Source organism: Erigeron canadensis, chromosome 1 (genome assembly GCF_010389155.1).
Source record: "Erigeron canadensis isolate Cc75 chromosome 1, C_canadensis_v1, whole genome shotgun sequence".
Taxonomy (NCBI): Eukaryota; Viridiplantae; Streptophyta; class Magnoliopsida; order Asterales; family Asteraceae; genus Erigeron; species Erigeron canadensis.
In genome coordinates, this window is record NC_057761.1 from 55,221,986 (window position 1) to 55,241,816 (window position 19,831).

A 19,831-nucleotide genomic window follows, 5' to 3' on the forward strand; every position below is an offset into this window, starting at 1 on the left:
TCTTTATGCTTTATATGCAAAAAAGAAAAATTAACACAGTAATGCATAATTTGTAGTGAACAATCACCCCTTGATCTTGACAAACCTAGCTGGTGCTCATCTATTTGTAGATTATTACAAGAAATGTGAGAATTGCTATAAATAATACTAGTCATGCATTGTTTAAAGCAAATTGAAGGACAATAAAGAAGACATTTCTACTTGGTCATTTTGGCTTATTAATGGCCGTCTTTAATCATATTGTGGTTGCTTTAGCCATTTTGGCTGTCGCGCTACTTCCAGCCACAACCATTGCAACAGATTACGTGGTTGGAGATGGAAGTGGTTGGACCATTGATTACGATTATCAAGCTTGGGCTAGCAATAAAGCTTTTAAAGTTGGTGACAACTTAGGTAAAATATTCCAATTACATTTACAAATTAGAAAATGATTTTGATGTTTGACACATTATAAATCCTTGTGTTACAGTGTTCAATTATCCAAAAGGCTTGCATAACGTGTTTCAAGTGAGTGGTAATTCGTATGCTAATTGCATAATTCCACCACCAAACAAAGCTCACACCTCCGGGCACGACATTATAAGCCTCTCGACCCCTGGCAAAATGTGGTTTCTTTGTGGGATAGAGGAACATTGTTCCGAATACAACCAAAAGCTAGCCGTCAACGTCAAAGCATGATAGCAAGTTACCAAAAGGTGCTTAATCTTTGTAATTATCAAAATAATATATGAGCATTGTTGACAATATAAATTTGTTTTCTTTTTGAACGAATGTTGTTCATTAAGTATGGTTGAAATCAAAGTATGGATGTTGTCAATGTGTATTGAAAGTTAAGGTGATGAGAAAACGCCCCTAACTTGTCTATCGAATATAAATTGTACCCGCACGTTGCGATGGTGATGGAGGTGATCGATGATGGGATGGTGATGTAATGGTGGCGGCGGCGGTGGCGGTGATGGGGTGATCTACCTGACGGGCTCCGCCCTCGGATTTAAAAATTCGTCGAATGTATATTGAATGACAACTCTAATGAAAGAACATGTATGCATAAAATCATAATTGATTTTGGATTGATATTTAACATTATACATGTGAAATCATTTTTGATTAGAAATTAAGCTTTAGTTTAGGATTTGAAGTTGTAGGGTTAGCCCCCTACGATTTCAAACCCTAAACTAAAGCGAGGGGCCGAAGGCCTTCGTAATCACACTTCTCCCTCGGATTTGATTTTGAATAGGTTTAATGAAATTCCATTTATCTACACAAACAAATGAAATTCCATCATTTAAGGTACGAGATGCAAAGTAAGCAAGAAATAATAAAAAGAGATTCAAGACAAGGCAATACAACTAAATTCATAATAGTCTAAACATAACCCTAAATGGACAAACGGATCACGGATCCATGGAAGTCCCAGTTAGAGCTCGCTCTAGTAAAATCTACAAGTAGCCATCAAGTTTCCAACTTCATTCGGATACCTGAAAAGTGCATTAAACAAGGTCAAAAATAGGTTGGTGAGTTCGTAGTAATGGATCACAAGGAACCATCGTCAACAATCACAATATGTATAAGGAAAAGTAAGTAATGTCTTACAAGTAGCCTTTACAAGGCACAAGGTCAACCAAGATAGGTAAATTGATAGTAAACCTAGCCACATAACCAGCCAATAATGTATCAACAATGATGAGGAGTGCGTGTCACGATTATGCATGAGTGATGTCCATATCAAAGAATATGTGAGACAATGAGGATGTATGAAGTAAAGTGCATGAGATATGACCAAGCAAGGTATGAGTTTATATCATGTGTGTCTCTCAACAATAATCAAACGCAACAGTTAAAGTTAGCTTGCGTGTGTACCACACAAATAAAGTATGCTTGTGTATAACCACACGAATAAAGTATGCATTGCGTGTAAAGCGCATAAATAAGTATGTTTAGCGTGTAAAGCGCGTAGATATGTATACTTGCGTGTAAAGCGCGTAGATATGTATACTTGCGTGTAAAGCGCGTAGATATGTATACTTGCGTGTAAAGCGCGTAGATATGTATACTTGCGTGTAAAGCGCGTAGATATGTATACTTGCGTGTAAAGCGCGTAGATATGTATACTTGCGTGTAAAGCGCGTATAAGTCCATTCCAAACACAATCCAGTATCTATCCATTCCACTACACAACACGTACCCACACTTCGGAGGATTTTACTTTCATCAAGTCCTAGATGCTTATATATAGGGTCACCCGCAACCTTCCCACCACATCTAAAACCCTTTGAAAAGCATAACCGACTTCCATGTAGGCACAACTATCCTAAACAATCATAATATCACAAACATACGCAAAACTAACCAAGTAATGGATAAACTCTCAAACAAGTTAATGAGACAATCAAACGACTAAACAAGTAGTTGTACACTTTCCAGCCCGAATCTCAAGCGAGTAGGGAGCTACGGAACTCACCTTTGCCAAGCAATAACAAGTTAATATCAACCTATGAATTTCCAACGTTCGCCAAATGTCCACAACCTATCAATATATACATTACAATAAAAATTAAGAGTCTCACTTTGTTGTAGCCATGACTTCTAATCATTAACGACTCAAGAGACTCGAACAAGAGACCAATGGACGATCAACAAACTCAAACGATTCCTTTGTAGACTACTCAAATCATTCGTAGACTACTTTCATATTTGTAGACTATGTTTAGTTTGTGTAGACTACTTTCAGCTTGTGTAGACTACTTTCAGTTTTGTGTAGACTACTCTCAGTTTGTAGACTACTTTAAGTTTTCCTTGCTTACTTCTAGTTTTGCGACCTACTTTTGGCACACAAGGCGACCAATTGAGACAAAACTTAATTCTTAACAAATGTAGAGGGATCAATGACCTTTTCAGAAATGTAAGGTTTGAATCTTGAAGATCTCTAACGAACGAGTTACGGCGTATTCAAAACAGGCCTGCACACTTTTGACTAGCTGAAACCTTGTAAGCAAACACACCCAAATTTGACCCAAACCTCTTTTAACCACAAATTAGACTAGGACCTTCTTTCAAACTCATTTTTAAACATAAATGAACATAACCCACATCACAATTTCATTCTATAGCACCAATTTTGTGTTCAATTAGTTCTTGACCCGTTTTGACTTTTGACAAAACCCTAATTGACCTAAAATCGAATCTTGGAAAGCTTGGACTCGTTTTTGCAGCTTTTATGAACATATTTAGACATAACCCACTTCAAAACTTGATTCAAAACAACCATTTTTAGCTTAGATTAGAAATTGACCTAATTTACCCATTTTGTAACCTTAATTTTGGCCCACTTCGTTTTTGACTTGCAAATCGACTCAAGAACACTTGGGTTTGACTAGAAACATGATAATAAACATAAAATGATGAACTTGAGTGAAATTTAACTTACCAAAATCTTCTTCAAGTTGTGAAATCTGAAATTTAGCTAAATATGGAGTTTTCTTTCACTTTGACTTTCAATTTTGAGATATGATGCTAAGAAGATGATGAGGATGATGATTATAGTAGTTTTAATCTTGTTTAAGTTTCAATAAGTTTGTGTGTTTGCTCTTGGAGATTTTAGAGGGAGAAAGAGATGGGATGAAATGAAATGAATGAATGGATGAGTGGGAAAGTGTGGAGGGGATTAGGTTGGGTAGGATCCATGGGTCATAGGTTATGGGTTTGACCCACGGATTGACCCGTCTACATAATTAACTAAATTCGCGTTTTGTTTAGAATCGAGTCATATAATAAGTCGACCATTCGACCCGACAAGTCCTCCACCAGTTATTTAGTCCCAAAATAAATGAAACTACTCTAATAATTTAATCCGTTAGACAAACTACGTATAAAGTCAAATGGTCAAATGTCGCGGTTGTTACATGTATGCATAAATCAATATTGATTTTAAATAGGTTTATTTGTATAGAACTCATTTGCCTTGTCTCAAATTTATACGTAAAATCATATATGATTTTGAAAAAAAATTTCATAGTGTATGCTTAAAATCAATTTTGATTTTGAATAAGTTTATTTGTAATGAAGCATATACAAAATCATATATGATTTTGAATATGTTTAATGATACCAAACTCATTTTTTTTTTGTCTAGATGTATGAATAAAATCATATATGATTTTGACACTCTATGGGTGAAATCATTTTTGATTTTAAATGGTTTTCTTTGTATGGAACTCATTTGGTTTTGTCTCAATGTTCTATAAAAAATCATATATGATTTTGTATAGGTTTTCCAAAATGTATGCGTAAAATCATTTTTGATTTTGAATAGTTGATTTTGAATAGGTTTTTCACAATGTATGCGTAAAATCATTTTTGATTTTGAATAGTTCATTATATATAGAATTTTCACGCTGTAAGAGTAAAATCAAATATGATTCTAAGCATAAGAACACAAGTAACTAAAACCTCAATACAAAATCAAATTTGATTGTACAAAACAAAGTTACAAAACACAAATTTATAGAATCTATATACAAAATCAAATATGATTTTACACATACAGTTACAAAAACAGAAATCTCTATAATCTCTATGCATAATCAAATATGATTATGAACATAAAAGTAAACAATTATAGATAACAAATCGAATTTGATGTTACTCATACATTTCCACAAAACAAATGGAGTTTATATGCACAAACCTATACACCAAAAAATTTAATTCATAATCATAAAGTTGATTAAATCATATTATCAAACTTTGGTTTAGACATTTCATCAAACACCTTGTATGCAATACCCAATCAAATATGATTTGATTCTAAATCATATATAAGAAACTTTGGTTTAGACATTTTATCAAATACCTTGTAGGCAATATTTTACCAAACAACAAAGTCAATTGAATAACTAGTAAAATTTAACAAGTTCAAATGTTACAATAGATCTAATCACAAGTTATCTAATTACATTGGATTATCACCTGACAAATTTCAAATTTACATACAAAAAAGTCATATATTCATATTCAAAAGATCTTCCATTGTTCATTAATATCTTCAAGATCAATTGATGATGATCGATGGAGATGATGACGACGACAAAGACAACGATGACTGTGCCATTTCGATTGAAACGTGTGGTGGTGGTAATGGTGTTTTTGTTGCTACTGATCAGTTCCAAGAGAAGGAAGAGAAAGAGATCTGTGAGTGTTTGGAGCCAAGAAAAGTGGTGATTGGAATAAAATGCTAAATGACGAAAATACCCCTCCGTGTTTTTTTTTTCTTTTTTCAAGCTGACCATTGATCTTTTTTGATCCAAGGGATGAAATTAGCCCTTAGATCTCACCAATTTTTAGAATTTACCTGATCACAGCTCTATTTTTAAATATAATGGGTTTTTCCATTGATATTATGTATATTTTTTTAAACAATTGATTAAGATTGATTCTCTTTACGCATGGTAAATGATTTTGAATAAAGAGTTGAGAGAATTGTATCAATATAATGTTGTAATAAAATTTTAATAGCTTAAACTCTTTTATTAATGTATAATCTTAAATATAATGGCTTTTTCCTTTGATATTTTTCTCCCTGCCTTGATAGCGCAGTGGACATCTCCGTCTTGCAATGAAGTTTGTCCTTGGGAAACCAAGATTCGAATCCAAGTAAGCAAGGTTTTTTCCTAATTTAGCGTCGTGCCTTTTGTAGTGGCTAAATTGGTGTGGTTTTCCCTCCCCTATGGTTCCCTGACTTCGTGGATCGGTCGCTAGTGACTGCCTGCCCAATTGGATGTAACGGCTAGTCGTCCCGTGATACGAACGTTCAAAAAAAAATTATGTATATTTTTTGAATAATTGGTTAAGATTGATTCTATTTTATGCATGGTAAAGGACTTAGAATAAAAAGTTGAGACTTGAGAGAACGTTCTAAATATATATATATTTTATATATATATATATATATATATATAGGATGACAATCAAATGAGAACCAACTTAAAATGAGAACAAATGAGAACACTTAAAAACTACATTTTGATGCATTAAAAGTCCATAAAACTGACATATTGCATAACTAATTATCATTATTTAAGTGTTTAACAACACATGGATCCGTCAAAATCGAAAAAAATCACGTTTTTTGTTGGATGCATTATTTTGATATTATGCATCCAAGATGGATGCACAAAAAAAAAACGTAATTTTTTCGATTTTGAAGGATTAATGTGTTGTTAAACACTTAAATAATGATAATTAGTTATGCACTATTTTAGTTTTATGGACATTTAATGCATCAAAATGATGTTTTTAACTGTTCTCACCGTTCTTATTTTAAAAGTGTTATCACCGGAGTGTTACCATATATATGGTAACACTTAAAAACATCATTTTGATGCATTAAATGTCCATAAAACTAACATATATAGTGCATAACTAAATATCATTATTTTAAGTGTTTAACAACACATTGATCCGTCTTTGTTTTGTGCATCCATATTGGATGCATATTCTCAAAATGATACATCCAACAAAAAACGTGATTTTTTTGATTTTGACGGATCAATGTGTTGTTAAACACTTAAATAATGATAATCAGTTATGCACTATGTCAGTTTTATGGACTTATAATGCATCAAAATGTAATTTTTAAGTGTTCTCCTTTGTTCTCATTTTAATTTGGTTCTTATTTGATAGCCAACATATAATATATATATATATATATAGTTGTTGTAGTGAAAGTGTAGTTGTAGTATAAGTGTAAATCGAATAAATATATACGAGGGTTGGTGTTTGCGCGTTGCGGCGGTTAAACAGTGATGATAATACAAAAAAATAGGGGAGGAATTGACATGCGTGTGTGTAAATAGGAAGGAGAGAAAAAAGTGACTGTGTGTTAGATCTTGCTGGGGTGTTTGTTTGATTGTGTTTAGAGATATAAAATCAAAGGTAATGTATGAATTAAGGGCAATATGAGGATATTGAAAAAAGTGCTTAAATTACTTAAAATAAAGTTTCAATATGTTTTATAAGGGTTTATAGAAATGTGTGTGTCAAAAACGGTGTTAATGAGAAAGACAATGAATATTATATTCAATTGATAAAATATTATTGTTATTATCTTGAAAAAAAATTTAATGTATTATTATCAAATATAGTGGCTTTTTTCATTAATATTATGTATATTTTTTAAAATTATTGATTCAGATTAATTTTCTTTTGCGCATAATAATAAATTTTGAATAAAGAGTTGAGAGAATAGTACCAATATAATGAAAGTTTAGTTGTAATAGTGAAAGACTGGAAATATAAATATCAACCTATCACTCTCAATGCCGTTTTTGACGGTGTATTGGGAGATTGAGATGTAAACAGTCTTCTCTCTATCAAAGGTAGAAAGACTGCTTTCAGGTTATAACAAAAATAGAACAGCACCTCCGGTATTGTTGGGCATAAGGATCCACAAAAAACATAGGGGACCAATCATTCAGATATTATACGATAAATATTAAAAAATCGTACGTCAATGAATCTATACCTAAACTTAAATGTGCACATATTGACTTTTTGATATAGCACAATATCAGAAGTTGCGAGCTCAAATATAACCATCTTTTTACTTCCTCATATAATCTTATTATTCTGTCAATGTTTTGCTACTAGCTTGATTGACCTTGTAGTTATCTTGGTATATTCTTCTAATAAATACAAAAATATTGTAGCAAGAAAATAACAAGAAAACCCCAAATGATTGCAAATGATTTCCGTAGATAACAATTTCATAGTAGTATTGTGGATATTTTCAAGGAATTAATATCATTATAAATAGACACTAGAATTAACATCTTTATAATCAAACTCAAATACCAAAATTAACTTATTTCAATCGAATAATTATCAGTGTCTTAAAAAATCTTAACACAAATAATGGCCAATTTTAGCCACATTGTTGCTGTTTTGGCAATATCGGTGTTAGTACTACTTCCAGTGACCACCTTGGCGACGGAATTTGTGGTGGGAGATAGCAGTGGTTGGACAACCAATTTTGATTATCAAACATGGGCTAAAGACAAAGTTTTCTACGTTGGTGATAAGTTAGGTAAATTGTTTAAACTTGTCTCTCAACTTTTTGGATCTAAGATAAGGGCTATGATATGAGAATATAATTATTGAACTTTGTTCAAAATTTTATCATATAAACGAAAACGTTCATTTGATGTAAAGAAGTTACAAAATGGTTCATTTTATAATACAAACCAAAAATCATTACAACCCCATGTTTATAGCCCTTAAAACAAACTCTTTTATATATATATCTATATATATATATTTTTGTTATTAACTTTTGTCAAAAACTTGTTTAATATAGTGTTCAATTATCCAAAGGGTTCACACAACGTGTACAAAGTGAACGCTACTGCGTTTGCTAGTTGCACCGTTCCAGATCCTAGCACGGGCCTGACATCTGGAAATGATGTCGTGACTTTGATCGCCCCAGGCAAGAAGTGGTACATTTGTGGCGTTGGAAACCATTGTTCTGCTTTGAACCAAAAGTTGGTCATCAATGTTGAAGGAGGGGCTCCTGCCCCCGCACCAAGTTCTGCAACCAAGTCTGGATATCAGATTCTCATGGGAATCGTCGTTGTTTTGGCGCTAATCATCCTGGTTTAAGTTAAATTGTACTTCTATCGGTTCACTTGAATCTTGATTTATCAATAAGACTATATGGTTCTTTGATAGTGATGCTGCTACATATATGGACCATGAAAGTTACAGTATATAACATATTACTTGTAAAATAAAAATGAGTTCACAACATAATCACATGAAGGTCTAATATAATTCAACCATATTTCCATCTCAACTATAACAAAGTGTCCCTTCTAACAAAATTACACCATTATGGATCAATCAATACTTATATATATATATATATATAGATTGAGCAAGTTGAACTGGAATTCCTTCATTGCGCGCTACTAGTTTTCATGGTCAACGCAACGAGCAAGTCTCTGAAATCCCCAACTGGAAGGCTCTCCACTATGTCATCTCTAAGATCCTTCCCAAATATGTTCTTGTAGTTTTTTCTCAGTTTATTCATACCGATCTCAGTCTGACTCACGATTATACGTTCCAATCTGCCCTCATCAATTGTTCTGCCTTTGAGACTGGCTTCTATAGCCTATATATGTATTATAAAAAGAAAAGGATTTATGAAGAAACCAAAATCATTAAATTAGACATTAAACATCACTACTTGTTGTTAACACTATGCATAAGTTATTATCAAATTAATAGATCTAAAAAATTGGGTTGCTTCAAGAACCATAAAGCCATTAACTTAACAAATCCTCTGTTACTTTAAAGTAAAATTTATATTAGTATAAAGATATGAAGCTTCTTTGATGTTTAAAAGACTCTTCTGTAACTTTTACTTGAAAATACAAGAATATTGGCCGGGATCACCTTTGCATAATATTTTGGTGGATTGGTTAGGAATTTCACCACAAATTTCAATGCATCTTCAAACTCCCCATCATATTTATTTTTCAAGTGCTGCAAAAAAAAAAAAAAAATGAGCCCAAGAAGTAAAAAGTAAAAAATTAGAGTCACATTATCTATAAGTAGTTAATTATATCATCAGTTTTAGTATATATATAAAAAATTAGAGTCACACATTATATTGTCCAATAGGAGTACTTTTTACCTTTGTATAGCTATGGCCATAAATATGTTTATAGATTGAGAAAGTGAGCTTGAGTTGTGGGATGCTTCTTTTGCTAAAGATTTCAAGCACAACTCCCTCATTAATCTTGAACCCCCCTGATGTTGCTTCTCCAGTTTGGAATAGTCTTTGTGCATCACACTTGCCAATGTGTACACTAACATCTACACTATGAGCTTTTTGTGATGCAGCCAATGCCATTAAAATCTGCACACAAAAAAGGTGTACTTACTTAGTCACCATGTATAATTATTCTTGCACAAAGTGCACATGAAAAAGAAAAAAAGATCAAAGTTTTTTGTTGGAGTGGGGACTAGAGTCTTGGCTTGCTAAACCAACCATTTCCTAAATGGGCTTGTTTCCTATGTATTAAAATTGTCATTTTTACAAAGTACAATCAATCATGCCACAAGAAAAGAATGATATACAATTATACATACCTTTTGGTAAGAGTGTGGGGGTTCAATGCTCATGATGTCTTGGTCTAAATGTCTTCTAAATTTACTTTGATAAGCGTGTTGGATGAGGAAAAAATGGCTTGCTTTCCTACCAACATAAATCTCTATGAGAGCTTTGTAGTTGATACAACCCCTATCCTTAAAAATGGCATTTTTAGCCATGATAGCGTCACGCTCGTGTGGATTAAGCATCAACTTTGACAAGAGTGTGCACGTCTTTGATCCCTGGCCACCAATCGTGTCTTGTAAACGATCAAATAAGTCTTTTCCATACATCTCTTTGTACTTTTCTTGGATCTTTTCGAATCCATGTTGTTGCGTCATTTGATCTGCGAATACCCGAACCAGGATGCTAAAGTTTCCCCAAGAACCATGAATCTGCTTGCAAATATCTTCAATTGAGCTTTTGTTTATTGGCTTTGCCATTGTTGGTTAAGTTTTAAATGAAAAATATGTGTTATATATATAGAGAGAGAAAAAGAATGACTTGGGAGCCAAGGGTGTGTTATCATGTTCCACTAGTGTCATGTTGCACTTTTCTATTCTTTTTCTTGAAAAAGTTGGTGCTTTTCTAAAGAAGTTGCTTCAATGCTTCATGCTAATGGGTCAACTATTGACTTATTAACATCTAAACTTTTTTGTTATTATTATTATTTATTATAAATTTTGAATGGCTGTTAAAGAAATAACTTGGGTGCAATTTTGTTGGATATATTTTGCACTTTGTAGGATTATTTCAGTTAATATTTTCCTTGTGAAAAGGAATCATTTTAATGAATAAACATTGCTAAAATGTTAAGAATTACAATGATATAGTAAGCTAGAGCTTTTGATTTTTTTTTCATTCATCATAAATCCATCAAATTCATCACATCTATCAAATTCACCGTCCAATTCATCAAATTTATCATCAAATTCATCAATGGCGTTTATTTTTAATTAATAAGCAATGTACATACATATACATAATATAATAAAGGGAAAGAAAAAAAAAAAAAGCCTGTCTTTTACTTGCCTTTTCTGTCTACGGACAAAGCGTAAGGTGTCAAGTGATGTGTGAGTACTTTCATTGTAATGCGTAAGTGCTTCACGAGCTTCTTTTTTCTTAAATTAATATATATTTTTTGTATTTTAGTGATGAAATGGATTTCATCGTAGAGAATGAGTAATTGAGTATGCGATTGATTAAGCCCATGTACAAAATTTTATGTTTGGTTTGGTTTGATACATAACTTATTACCATACCAAAATTTGAACTGTGAATTTTAAAAGTGGATACATTTTTTTATATAAAAACTTAAAATTGGCTAAGGTTTATATATAGGATTTTTGGTACAATGGTACATAAAGTGCTGGACTACGTCGTTATCGTATATGTTATATGTCATCGTAAACTTTATCACGTCCTATGAACTTATCACGATAGCGCTAGGCCACAATGAGTAGCACGGGGTCGTGCTAGTTTGACATCTTTCTGATTTTGATTTGATCGACGTTAGGATACCAATTCTATTTAGGTATTGAAAAAGACAAGAAAGAAATAATTCAAGTTTAAGAGTTTTTCCAACTAGTCTCCTTCCAACTTAATATGTTAACTAAATTTCAAAGTATTTGAACTTTAAATTTTACAAATGGATGAGAATGAAAAGGATGCCCAACACCACCCGGCCACAAAGTACCTAATTGTAGAACTCAGCCATAAAATTTTGTTTCCATATACAATTTGTTTCATCTAGAGGTTAGTTAGCGATGTTGGTTTTATTAGCACTTTGACTTTTAGATTTTGTAAAAGTTCTAGGTATCTTTTATAAGTTCCTGTCAAATTTAGGGGGTGTTTAGCCTAGCTTATTTTAGATTGCTTTTGGTTTTTTAGTTTTGTTGAGTTTCAGCTTATGCTTTTAGGCTTATATAAACCATTTTAGAAAAACTAATTCAACAATGGTTTTATAACACAAGTCAATAACTTTTTTCTAGTAAGGACTCCAAAAGACACATATACTTTTTTTTTTTTTTTTTCTGTACACAAAACCACTTTTATATGTCTATCTTCTCTGCACAAACTCTATAGCATCTATCTGTGTCTTCAACAACTCATCTTTTCAACATTTTTCAAGTATATTATATATATATATATATATATATAGTGAAATGTTAGTTTAGGAACCCAAAAAAAGACAAGAACTTTTAGAAACTCTTTTCCACCAATTTAATTAAGGGTAATTAAGTAATTTTCTTAATCAATATATAATTTAATAGAAAATTAGTTATTTTAAATCCCGTGAATATCTCTTCTTCTTAACAGTTATTTGCTTTCATTTAATTTCTTGTATGCAATTGCGACTACATTTTGTGTTCATCAATAATTATTTTTTTTTTTGCCCTGTTATATATCTTAATATTTGTTTGTCAAAGCTTTACATGCTTCACAAAATAGTATTGTATGCGCTCATAACAAATTACCCCAACATTAAAACTATTTCGCAGCTAATTAATTGGTTACATAAAAGTTCAAAACAATTGGATTAACATAAGAAACACCTTAGTAGATTGGAAATCTGGTAATCATAAATAACATGAAGTTTGTTCAACCCCATAAAATAAAAATAAATAAAAAAAAACGTTAAACCACCACAACAAAAATAACTGACTTGATTCACTAATACTTAAAGAAATACTAACTAAACCATCCACAAATGTTTTTGGCCTTTTTCTTTGCTGCATACTCATTAGCTCAAGCGATAATCTTTGTTGTATACTTCTTCCGTATGCTTAGTTGTTTTATCTTTGAACCACTTTTTACATCAAGTCACACTCTGATTTCACATCTTGTACGCCCCCTTTGACACATTAAGAAAACTCTACAATCATTATCACTTTACACCAGATCAATTCCAAATCTTCTTGTTGATCATATATACTCACATATGTGATTACATATGATCACATATGTGAAAACTCATTAGCTCCAGCGATTCACATATGCTCGTGCTTTGATCACATATAATCACACCGAGTACATATAATCATTTATATAGAAGCATACTGAGTACATATAATCATTTTAAGTGTGATTATATACTCCCACTGAACACATACAATCATTTATATAGAAGTACATATCCACATTTTAGCATGTCCACATATACATTCATATTTTAACAAAAACTAAATTGTTCTTACAGACTAAGAGACATATACTTACTATGATCACATATAATCGCATATCGATTTATATATGCTCAACTGATCACATATAATCATAATCACATATCGATTCACATTGCTCACGTTTATCATATATAACCATGGGGCATGTATTCTCAGACTTTAATAAACTAATTATTTACTACAAATCAAATTTGTCAAAATATGCTCACAAGATCATGTGTAATCATGTATACAAAATTAACATATGCTTACTGCAAAAAAAAGAGTACATAAACACAAATTTTACCCATTAATATCAATTATCCCCCTGAATCTCTGTTAACTCAGGGTAGCCATATATCACACTTATTTTTTGCACATTTATGACACTTGCAATCATATCTTATCCTTTTGAGTTACATGTAATTCGTTTTATCCTTTACAACTACATGTAATCACCTTGATCATATATAATCATAACTCACAAATGTTACAACCTCTATTAGCTTACTCTCCAGCTTGGACCGTCGTTTTAATGTCTTATATATTTATTTTATCAAGGTTTACACATGCACACAACACATAGTCATACATTTATAACAAGTCAAATCATGTCTGACAAATAATTTTCATTAACTTCTTCCAATTGTATTCATTTTTCCAAATTCAGCCACGATGCACATATGATCACATTCAAAAGCAACTCTGCATACACTCCCAATTATATGACTGTTTCTTTACATAGATCACAACTAATCGTACATCAAATAAACAAGAATCACATATATATATGTAAGCCGAAACACTAACCTATCACATGATCACAGATAACCAACACTATAGCAATTAAAAATAGGAAACCAGTCCACCAATAAAAAAAACATAAATAAAGTAAAAAGACTACCTTTGTGCTTCATCTCGATTGTGTATCTAATCTTCCTGTTTATAAACAAGAAAATAATTGACTATTTTTCAAACGGGTATACGGAATCACATACGCTCACCGCCCTATTTATAATATATCATCAACGATTATATCGACTTTATCTTTTTCCATTGATCATATGCGATCATATCTCTGATTTGATTAGATTAATTGATTTGATTTTGATTTTTTTGAATTAGTGATAGGAGGATATCATGGTTGAAGGAGACGTGTGTGAGAGAAAAAGATTAATTGTTTTTTGTATATTAGTTTAAAGTCTAAAAGTTTGTTCCAATTTTACCCTTATCACATGTTCCGTTCTTTATTTGGTTTCACATTATTTACAAGTTTGCCATTGTTTATGTGGGCCGTAGATTGTTGGAGATGTATGGATAGAATTAACTTAAAAGGTTCTCAAAAGTTTCTGCTTTTTTCAAGGTTCTTAAAATAACCTTTCTCTGGGTAAAGTTATTTTGAGAACCCTTTTTTCCGAGAATCTTTGAGAACTTTTCAAATCAAGCCCAACCGATGATTATTCTTTACATGAAAATTGTTTTTTTGATTGTTTTCTGAATAACTTATGTGTAATTTTGAAGTTTATAATTGTGTGGAGGCATTGATTATCATTCGTTATACAATTATGTGGAGATTTTCATTCTTGATCACATGTGCACGAATATTGCTATGATCACATGTATGCAAGTCGATCACATGTAATCATAGCAATATTCGTGCACATGTGATCAAGAATTCAAATCTTCACATAATTGTATAACAGATGATAATCCATGCCTCCACACAATTATAAACTTCAAAATTACATATAAGTTATTCAGAAAACAATCAAAAAAACAATTTTCATGTAAAGAATAATCATCGGTTGGGCTTGATTTGAAAAGTTCTCAAAGGTTCTCGCAAAAAAAAAATGTTCTCAAAATAACTTTTCACTATATATATATATATATATATGGTAACACTCCGTTGAGAACACTTTTAAAATAAGAACGGTAAGAACACTTAAAAACATCATTTTGATGCATTAAAAGTCCATAAAACTTACATAGTGCTTAACTAATTATCATTATTTAAGTGTTTAACAACACATTGATCCGTCAAAATAAAAAAAATCACATTTTTTGTTGGATGCATCATTTTGATGAATATGCATCCAAGATGGATGCGCACAAAACAAAAAACGTGATTTTTTCGATTTTGACGGATCAATGTGTTGTTAAACTCTTAAATAATGATAATTAGTTATGCACTATGTAAGTTTTATGGACTTTTAATGCATCAAAATGTAGTTTTTAAGTGTTCTCATTTTAATTTCATTCTCATTTGATAGTCACCATATATATATATATATATATATATATATATGAAACTATCCATAATATTGTTTTTGGGATATTGAACGTCATATGTCTATATATTCATGAACTACATGAAGTATTTATTAACTAATATTATTATCATAAAATATAATGAACTTGAAAGTAATAAATGATTTATAATGGATGAAGTTTTTAAACTTTATGATGGATAAACAAATTAATAATTTTTGTTTTTAGGTTTTGTAAATTATGTTTTTTTGTAAATTATGTTTTAATGCTTGACATTCTTTTTTAGGCTTGTACTTTTCAGTTTCTATTTTCAAGCAATTTACATTCAGGTTAATCATATATATGTATGTGATAATATATAACTATATATGTCTCTTTTGGTCATTTTGCTAACAAAAGCTATATTTAAAAAAACTAACACAAACACTTAAAAAAGCTTATGAAGTTGTAGAATACAAGCTAGGCCAAACACTACATAATGGCTTATAAATTTATAAAAGATAAGCAATAAACTAATAAACACAAGCCAAAATATATAAGCTAGGCCAAACACCCCTTTTAGTTTTTTTTCCCAATCATACACCTAAAACTTTATGCTTAATGCTTATTAAAAGTTTACCCATAAGATACGTAATGGTGGATGATGTAATGTACATAAAAATATCCACATGTTATAACATAAGCTAATGTATATATATTATTAATTAGATTATATTTTTTTGAAAGACGTGGATCATTTGTTCGCAACAGGGATCTAGCTTGTCTTAACCGGGTGCTCTCACCCTCACTACCTAGTAGGAGGAGAAAATTCTAACCCCAACTAAACCACCTGAATGCCCGACATATAATTAGATTAGATTATTGTTTAGGACTACAATATTTTAGACCAACAAATAATAAAGTGTAATATTACCCGAACATAAATTTAAAACAGGGAGAAGCGAAGCGACTAGTTAAAGACAATGTTAGGTATGAAATACGGAGTATGAACGAATAATGGATGTATGTGTAAGGTTAGGAGTGTGATCCACGGAGGATAGGGAGAATAAAGGTACTTTTTTTCTGTTGCAAAAAGGGTGATGATGTGTAGAAAAGAAACGTTATACATTGAGTTAAAGTTCGATCACACCTACTAAACTTTCAAGCCAAACGTGTAAATCATTATTAGAATTAAGACTTAAGAGTCTAAGAATATTGTTGTTTTTAAGAATTTATAAATGAGATTTTCCTAAAGTGTTTTCAAGACACATGTTAATGTATAGTTAATGAATATTTTTTAAAATACTGCAATTGAAATTGCATTTCATACTCATTAGTTTAATTTAAAATTCGCAGTTTTTTTTTGTTAAATGATAAATAAAACTTTATAGGATAAGATTTCTCTAAAGTTATTTTTACTTTATACGTAAAGTTGGGTTATTTTACACCATTAGATAAAAATCAATGATCAAGATTCAAACTTAATTATTTAATCTTGACTTTTGAAATTAATCTAAAGACTAAATTTGTTCCAACATTAACAATAAAGTTGAAGTAACTTTAGAGGATCTCTATCCAATTTTGTATGTCTTCAAAAATCAAAATTACTCGTATTGAATCTTGAATGTGCTTATTATATACTATAATAAAACTGGAAGTACGGGATTGCGTGAACACTTTTTTTTTCATTTTCTCGCATATATATATATATATATATATATATATGGGAAAAGGGAATATAAGGTTGTACGACACTTAAGGTTAGATGTGAAATCCCTCACATACTAATATTTTATTATTTCTTGTTTAATGACTAAATGAATGGGCCCTCATGATTTTTATGGATTAAAAAAACAATATATAAGTGTTCCACATCTAAACTTAAATACCCGACAACCTTATATTCTCATCCCCGTATATATATACACATATAACATGAACAAAGAAATCGGTAGAACAGGTGGTTTGGCATGTGACCTTAGAAGTGTAAGGTCATCATTTCAGTCATCATTTCGATTCCCCGTTCTACATATATATTTTTTCCTTTTTTAGCTTTTCACTTTCATTTTATTTTTTCTGTACATTACTTAATTTTCTTTTATAACTTAAATATATATAACAATAATTTTTCTTTAACTTTTCAATTTCATATCCATCTTCATCTTTATCTTTATATATACTAAAAGACAACTGAACTAATAATTTATTAACCAATCAAAGAGTTCAATTTTATTAAATTGAACATTAATGATGTCATAATTAATATTAATTAAAAATCTTAATAAAAGTTGAAAAATAAATTGAATATCCGATCCAAATACATCATGGAAAAGGATATACATATATCTACCATATAGTTATCATTATTTGATTATTAATTAACATATACTTTAAACAATTTAGATCCGATCCTAATACATTATGGATGGAAAAGGATATACATATATATCAACCATATAATTATCATTAGATTATTAAATAACACACACACACAAACACACACACACATATATATATGGGGAAGGAAATATGAGGCTGTTAGGCACTTAAGTTGGGTGAAAAACTCCTCACATAACTTTTTTAAAACCATAAAAATCATGGGGGGACAAACATTTATTCAAAATATTAGAATATTGGTATGAGAAGGGTTTTTCACCCAAGTTGGGTGCATTACAGCCCCATACTCACTTTTATATATATATATTAAACAATTATTATATAAATAATTAATTTACACCTTTTAATTTTCATCATCAATTTACGTTTTAACCCAATTTAAAAATAATAATTTATTTCTTTTTGGTATAATGTCGCTATAATCTTAATCTTAACTTAATATTATCTTAATTTTAATCTTAATATATACTATAAGACAGATAAACTAATGACTTATTAACCAATGAAATCGCTCAATTTTATCAAGTTGACTCTCGCTCATGTCATCATTTAGATTAACTATAAATTTAAAATCCTAATAATCATTATCCAAATATATTATTATATTGATATTTATATTAATTTGTAAACAAAGCCTCATTAATTTACATTTTTTTGTTTTCCATCAATAATTTACACTTTTTAATCTTAAATACTTAATTTATATTTACTTTTAGATATCAACTTGAGAAGATTTTTATTAAATTGTTTAAAAACGTTACAAAAAGTATTTATATTTAATTTTTTAAAGTTACAATTGTCACTTAAATCAAAAGTTCTAATTGTTATCAAACATTATGAAAACAATCCTAATTGTTATCTTATTAACATAGTACAAATGTACAATGATTGAAAATAAACATATTGGGTCGCATCATGATCAAACACATATACTTGAATGTTAAGTAAATGATCACAACTATGTTTATATTTTAATTCTTAATAATCTTTTATAATAATATCACATTATGAGTATAATTGGTTTCAAAAAATTATATAATAGAGAAATAATTGTAGCATGTGACTTGTGGAATGACTACGACAAACAATTCCATCAATATGTATCAGTTAATAATGACAATGATGAACATGTGGTTATTATATTACAACTTGCAAAGTATAACACTTAAAACCGTATATCTTCAAAATTATATGAGTAATTTTTAATGAATTAAATGTATGAAGATCTAATATTGATAATATCGTAAACCCCGTGTCAAGTATCGGACACGGGTCTAAAATCTAGAAATATATTATATATTAGTCTTTTTCTTAACTTTGTCTTCTATGTTTTTTATTTTGCTTTTTATGTTTTTAAATACACAATATATTATATTTGGTTTCACATAACTTTTTTCGTTGAACTTTTGCTTAAATTTTTTAATGAAAGACATTGTTTTTCTTTTGGATTTATTTAGCTTTTAAAGTATTTTCGAATTTTTTTTGTCATTTTTTATTGTGATAATAGTTTTTATGTTTTCTTTAAATTGTTATACTATTGTTATAAAATCATTATATCAATATTTCTTTAACTTTTAATTACATTTTCATTAAAAAGACCACTATCAAGTCATTTTTGAAACTGTATTAGTTTTTAAAAGTTTATATAATCTTTATATGTTATTGTACGCAATTAACGAAATGTTTCCCGGAACAACGTCCGGGTGACATATCTCGGTACTTTAAAACTAAATATATAATTACATGAGAATATGAGATGATGAGAAGCATGATTTGGGCCAACAAGAAGCCCATTCAGTTTTCCGTATAGCCAAAATAAGAAAACCTTTAAATAAATCACATACAATGACTCAATGAGAAGCATAGTATGGGC

General features: G+C 30.2%; 2 protein-coding genes across 2 annotated transcripts; one reads left to right on the top strand and one right to left on the bottom strand.

Moving 5' to 3' along the window:
- The first annotated feature begins 215 nt into the window (after nucleotides 1-215).
- On the top strand, nucleotides 216-8,671 carry LOC122595410. The gene is made up of 5 exons (XM_043767766.1): nucleotides 216-393; nucleotides 539-676; nucleotides 5,050-5,190; nucleotides 7,910-8,083; nucleotides 8,354-8,671. Exons 1-5 carry the CDS (start codon nucleotides 222-224, stop codon nucleotides 8,653-8,655), a joined length of 927 nt encoding a protein of 308 aa, XP_043623701.1. The 5' UTR covers nucleotides 216-221; the 3' UTR covers nucleotides 8,656-8,671.
- A 70-nt stretch (nucleotides 8,672-8,741) lies between these two features.
- On the bottom strand, nucleotides 8,742-10,593 carry LOC122606109 (annexin A3-like). Its single transcript, XM_043779078.1, has 4 exons — nucleotides 10,150-10,593; nucleotides 9,692-9,916; nucleotides 9,451-9,540; nucleotides 8,742-9,166 (listed from the first exon to the last, which is right to left on the bottom strand). Exons 1-4 carry the CDS (start codon nucleotides 10,591-10,593, stop codon nucleotides 8,951-8,953), a joined length of 975 nt encoding a protein of 324 aa, XP_043635013.1. The 3' UTR covers nucleotides 8,742-8,950.
- Between the last annotated feature and the right edge of the window lie 9,238 nt (nucleotides 10,594-19,831).